A 5,728-nucleotide genomic window follows, 5' to 3' on the forward strand; every position below is an offset into this window, starting at 1 on the left:
CAGTATTTTATTTGCGACAGAAAATAGTGAACGTATATTCTCTACATCGTAAACCAATTAGTGCGTATTTGGCAAGAGAGAGATAAGATAAGTGATAGTCGACAATTAAATTTACGGTGGGCGATTGCGTTACGTCGATATTATAAAAGTTTTTATTATCGTATAAAATAAGAAATATTATACGAATAAAATAGAATTGTAATAATGAGCGAAATATCAAGTTTGATTAAGTTCCGTGGGCAGCTGAAGGCGTCCGTAACAAGATTTTTAAATTTTGTAACGAAAGAGAACGTAGACGTAAATGAGGTACACGTAAGAAAAGAGAAAATAGAAGGAATCTGGAGCGAATACGAGCGAATCCAATCTGCAATAGAAGAGACGGAGGGCGTAGAGATGAACGAACAAGATAAATATCGAGAAGAGTTTGAAGATATGTTTTTTAAGGCAGTCGGAATAGCCAAAAAATTGACAGAACCAGTGGTCAATAAAAAAGAAGCGCAACCATATCATGGTATTGATGAAGATAGAACGTGCGAACGGAATGACCGGTCAATAGAAATGATAAGCGATAGTAAAAATAATGGTCGACAAATATCGCGTCCACCGATAAGATTATCGGCGTTGAATGTGCCAACGTTTTCGGGCGAATATAACGAGTGGGCAACATTCCACGATATATTTACATCGTTAATTCATAATAACGCGGATTTATCTCCAGTTGAAAAGTTTTTTTATTTACGTTCCGCGGTCACAGGGGACGCGCAGAATTGTATTCGATGTGTAGAGACTACATCAAATAATTATGAAATAGCATGGAATAAATTAAATAAAAGATATAGTAATAAAAAAGTGCTGGTACAAACACATGTAAAGTCAATGTTTGAATTAGAACCAGTCACATCTGAATCGTCGGCAAGATTGCGACAGTTTACGGATGCATTAACCAGTCATATGAGCGCACTGGAAACACTAGGTCACATGCCTAGCAATTGGGGACCTTTACTAGTGCATTTAATTGTAACAAAATTAGATAAAAATAGTAGGCGTGAGTGGGAGACAAATGCACCTAAAGAAGAAGTAGCACCGGTCGAAGTAATAATTGAATTTTTAGAAGCACGATTTAAAATATTAGAAGCAATCGAGACGTGCAAAAATATAAATAATCGACAGGGTGCGTACAAATTTAATAATCATAATAAACAATTTAATGAAAGGTCGTCGTCACTAGTTATAGGAAATAATAAAGGTTGTTATATTTGTCAAGCGCCACATACCATTTATAAATGTCCGATATTTATCGCGTTACCGGTTACAGAAAGAATAAAAAAAGTAGCCGAAATGAAATTATGTAAATTGTGTTTACGACAGCACGCCCCGAAAAAGTGTAATAGTAAGAATTGTTTTACTTGTTCGAAGCCTCATAACACCATGCTACATTTAAGTAATAATTCAGAGTTAAGAAAGTCGGAAGCAGAAAAACCGTCTGAAGATCAAGAAACAGCATCAGCTATCAGTGTACACGTAGCCGCTAACTCGAGCGACCAGGTATTATTGTCAACAGGGGAGGTGTGGGTTCAAAATGAAAGTGGCGAATCGCAAATCGGGCGTGTATTGTTAGATTCAGGTTCACAGTGCAATTTTATAACCGAAAGTATGGCACAAATATTAAAATTAAAAAAGACGCGCGTACAACATACCGTATTGGGCATTGGCGGGAAAAGTCAATACGTGAAGGCGGCTGTTGTAGTGAAGATTCGCTCACGCATTAATAATTATAATTTAACGTGTTCCTGTTTAGTTGTGCCTAAAATTACAAATGCTTTACCATCAGTAAATATTGGAGGGGTATGCATAGTACCCTCTAATATAGAATTAGCGGATACTTCATTTAAAATTCCAAAAAAAATTGATTTGTTATTAGGCGCGTGTCACTTTTTTGAAATATTATGCAAACAAAAGATTAAACCGACAATAAATGGACCAATATTTCAGGAAACTCAATTGGGCTGGGTTGTTTCCGGTTTAGTAACTTCGAAATGTGCAGATAACAAACATAATAATATAAATTGTCATACCGCGACGTTAGTAGATGAAGACAGAAGTGCTAGGTTGGAAATTATGGTATCAAAATTTTGGCGTACTGAAGAGTTTGAGGCGGCAGTGCCATATACTAAGGAAGAGAAAAAATGTGTTGATCACTTCGAAAGTACGGTAAATCGAAAGGAAAACGGTAGATTTATCGTACATTTACCTTTAAAAAATGACGCGAATATAAAAATTGGACCGTCATACGAAATCGCGAAACGTCGATTTTTAGCATTAGAGCGCCGTTTGCAACATGACGTAAAATTAAAACAAGATTATACTACGTTTATGAGGGAATATGAAACGTTAGGTCATATGGAGCTCGTAAAAAATGAAGAAAAGTTTGGTGAAACGTGTTATTTGCCGCACCATGCGGTAAAAAAATGAGAACAGTAAAACAACGAAGTTGCGGGTAGTATTCGACGCGTCCTGTAAAACGGAATCCGGATATAGTTTAAACGATACACTATTGAAAGGGCCGGTTATACAGGACGAACTGTTATATATAATATCAAGATTTAGAACGCATAAATTTGTATTAACGGCAGATATACAAAAGATGTACCGCCAAGTATTAGTGACGAAGCAAGATAGCGAGAAACAACGAATTTTATGGCGCGCGGACCCCTCACTGCCAATACAAATTTATCGTTTAACTACACTTACTTATGGAACAGTACCGGCATCATTTTTGGCAACAGCATGTTTAAGGAAAATATCTGAACAAGAAACGTCATATTTAAAAGCTTGCGAGGCGATTAGAAATGATTTTTATATGGACGATTTCCTAAGTGGCGCGGAAACGATAGAAGAAGCAATAAAGTTACGTGACGAAGTAATTTTAATAATGAAAAAGGCGGGAATGACTTTAAGAAAGTGGTCATCAAATGAACCAAGTATAGTTAGTTGTATATCAGATAAAGAAAAATCGAACGGGTGTATTTTTGAAGAAGAATCAATAACGAAGATACTCGGGCTGTATTGGAACGCTAATGGTGACGCACTACAATACAAGGTAAAAGAATATAACGAAAATACTACAATAAGTAAAAGGCATATTTTAGCGGAGACTGCCGCGATATTCGACCCGATGGGACTGGTCGGTCCAATTATAGTACAAGCAAAATTAATAATACAGAGTTTATGGCAAATTCGTATTGGTTGGGACGATCCATTACCAGATCACATACGTATAGAATGGGTCAAATATAGAAAAAGTTTATCGATGTTAAACAAGCTGACTATACCACGTAATATTGGGGGTAGTCAAAAATTAACAAATATACAAATACACGGATTCGCGGACGCGAGTATCAAATGTTACGGAGCGTGTATATTTTTACGTAGTACCAATGAACAAGGAGAGCACACAGCCAAATTAATATGTGCAAAATCAAAAGTCACCCCACTTAAAGTTATATCATTACCGAGGTTAGAACTATGTGCAGCACTTTTATTGGCGCGTTTAGTGAGCCGTATTGTTCCGAAATTAAAATTAAATATCGCGAAAAAATATTTTTGGTCCGATTCAAAAATAGCACTATCATGGATAGCATCGCCATCGACAAAATGGAAGACATTTGTGGCACACCGTATCGGCGAGATACAGGAGCTATCGAACATAACAGATTGGTCATATGTTAAGTCATCGGAGAACCCGGCCGATATAATATCGCGCGGATGCGACGCAGAGCAAATATCAGGTATGAATTTGTGGTGGGACGGACCGGAATGGTTAAAAAACAACACCGAGGACTGGCCGGTGACAGGAAAAACCAGCCAAAATGATAACATAGAAATGCTACCGGAATCGAAAACAATACGAAATATAGCTCTTGTGGCGACCGGCGAATTTATATTATTCGAAAGATATTCGTCGTTAAATAAAATATTACGTATTGCAGCGTATTGGTTACGATTCAGAGATTTTTTAGTAAAAAAATCTAGTGCATCAGTCGGACCACTGAAACCAGAAGACTTAGAACGCGCAAATATTGGTCTAATTAAAAATGTACAAAATACTTTTTTTAAATCGGAAATACAAAATTTAAAAGATAAAAAGACGATAACGAAAAGTAAAATAATTCTTTTGCGACCGTTTATAGACGATAAAGGCATATTGAGAGTTGGAGGTCGATTAAAAAATGCAAGTACGATAGAGGTATTCCAACGACAGCCTATTATTTTACCAGGTGACAGTATTTACACGAAATTATTATTTCAGCGCGAACACTTAAGGTGTATGCACGGGGGCCCATTGGCGATATTAGCCTTAGTGCGATTGTACTATTGGCCGTTGAAAGCACGAAATATCGCTCGGGCGACGGTTCATAAATGTGTTACGTGTTTCAAGCAAAAACCGGTGTTCGTTGAACCCATAATGGGTGATTTACCTCGTGAACGCATAGAACCATCGCGTCCCTTTAAAGTCAGCGGTATTGATTTCGCGGGACCGTTGTTAATTAAAGACAGCTTAAAAAAGCGAGCATCACTGACAAAAGGTTACGTGTGTATTTTCGTGTGTTTTGCGACCAAAGCTATTCACATAGAGTTAGTAATCGATCTCAGCACAAAATCATTCTTAAATGCTTTAAATAGATTTTTTGATAGAAGAGGTAAAAGCGCGGTAATCTATTCAGATAACGCTACGAACTTCGTAGGCGCGAATCGGTATTTAAAAGAAATTTATAATTTATTTAAATCTACAGAATATAATAGTGAAATACAAAAACAAACAGCAAATGATGGAGTAGAATGGCGATTCATTCCCCCGCGTTCACCACACTTTGGGGGTCTGTGGGAAGCCGCAGTAAAGTCGATGAAAAATCTGATCGGTAAAGTCCTAGGCGAGTCGCATCTAACGTACGAAGAATTAAATACTATACTCACCCGGGTAGAAGCATGCCTTAACTCCCGTCCTTTAACTGAAATGTCATCCGATCCTTCCGACCTAACATATCTTACTCCTGCCCATTTCCTAATTGGAGAATCTCTGATGGCCGTACCGGAAAGAGATGAAAGTACAATGCCGGCGAATCGATTAGACCGGTGGCGTCGTATTCGACAATACTCTCAAATTTTGTGGAAACGATGGAGCCACGAATATTTAAATCAATTGCAAGTAAGAAAAAAATGGTCAGTGGAGAGGGGCCCTACTTTAGGTGTCGGGACGATCGTTTTGATACGTGATGAAAATCTTAAGCCACTAAATTGGAAATTAGGACGGGTATTGTCGGTCCTCCACGGAGAGGACGGAGTAACTCGTACGGCGTTGGTGAAAACTATGACGGGCGAGTACAACCGGGCGGTACGAAATTTGTGTCCACTTCCGTTTAATGATAATATTGGTTGAAATTTAATATGAATATTTGATTTATTATATATTTTTAGTTTCATGTATAAAAAAAAAAAAAAATATATATATATATGTAAGATATCTTCGTCTCCTTCATGTTAATTTGTAATGAGTCAAGGCCAAATGCATGTTTATATTTTTGTTAAAATTAATTTTCTTTATATGTATATCTACAATTATATTACTTAATTTTTTGTGTAAATTATATTGTTTAAATATTAAAATATTTCAAGGCGGGCGGTGTTGACGCATGATATTATTTTATATTATTATTTTGTATTTGTGTCG

The 5,728-nt window shown here is 36.9% G+C and overlaps 2 protein-coding genes across 2 annotated transcripts; both read left to right on the top strand.

Annotated features, from left to right (window-relative positions):
• The first annotated feature begins 204 nt into the window (after positions 1-204).
• Positions 205-2,472, top strand: LOC112591986. Its single transcript, XM_025335947.1, has 2 exons — positions 205-725; positions 834-2,472. The coding sequence occupies exons 1-2, from the start codon at positions 205-207 to the stop codon at positions 2,470-2,472; spliced, it is 2,160 nt and encodes a 719-aa protein (XP_025191732.1).
• On the top strand, positions 2,470-5,637 carry LOC112591985. The gene is made up of 2 exons (XM_025335946.1): positions 2,470-5,206; positions 5,307-5,637. The coding sequence occupies exons 1-2, from the start codon at positions 2,645-2,647 to the stop codon at positions 5,343-5,345; spliced, it is 2,601 nt and encodes an 866-aa protein (XP_025191731.1). The 5' UTR covers positions 2,470-2,644; the 3' UTR covers positions 5,346-5,637.
• The last annotated feature ends 91 nt before the right edge of the window (positions 5,638-5,728 follow it).

This window comes from Melanaphis sacchari, unplaced genomic scaffold (genome assembly GCF_002803265.2).
Source record: "Melanaphis sacchari strain LSU unplaced genomic scaffold, SCAv2.0 Contig1517_pilon_pilon, whole genome shotgun sequence".
In the NCBI taxonomy this organism is placed as follows: Eukaryota; Metazoa; Arthropoda; class Insecta; order Hemiptera; family Aphididae; genus Melanaphis; species Melanaphis sacchari.

Bases quoted from the DNA above. Each gene is read 5' to 3' on its own strand.
- LOC112591986 (XM_025335947.1), top strand. From the start codon at position 205: ATGAGCGAAATATCAAGTTTGATTAAGTTCCGTGGGCAGCTGAAGGCG. The intron at 726-833 runs GTTTTTTTATTT...ATTAAATAAAAG, and splicing joins GATTTATCTCCAGTTGAAAA to ATATAGTAATAAAAAAGTGC.
- LOC112591985 (XM_025335946.1), top strand. From the start codon at position 2,645: ATGTACCGCCAAGTATTAGTGACGAAGCAAGATAGCGAGAAACAACGA. The intron at 5,207-5,306 runs GTAAGAAAAAAA...ATTGGAAATTAG, and splicing joins AATATTTAAATCAATTGCAA to GACGGGTATTGTCGGTCCTC.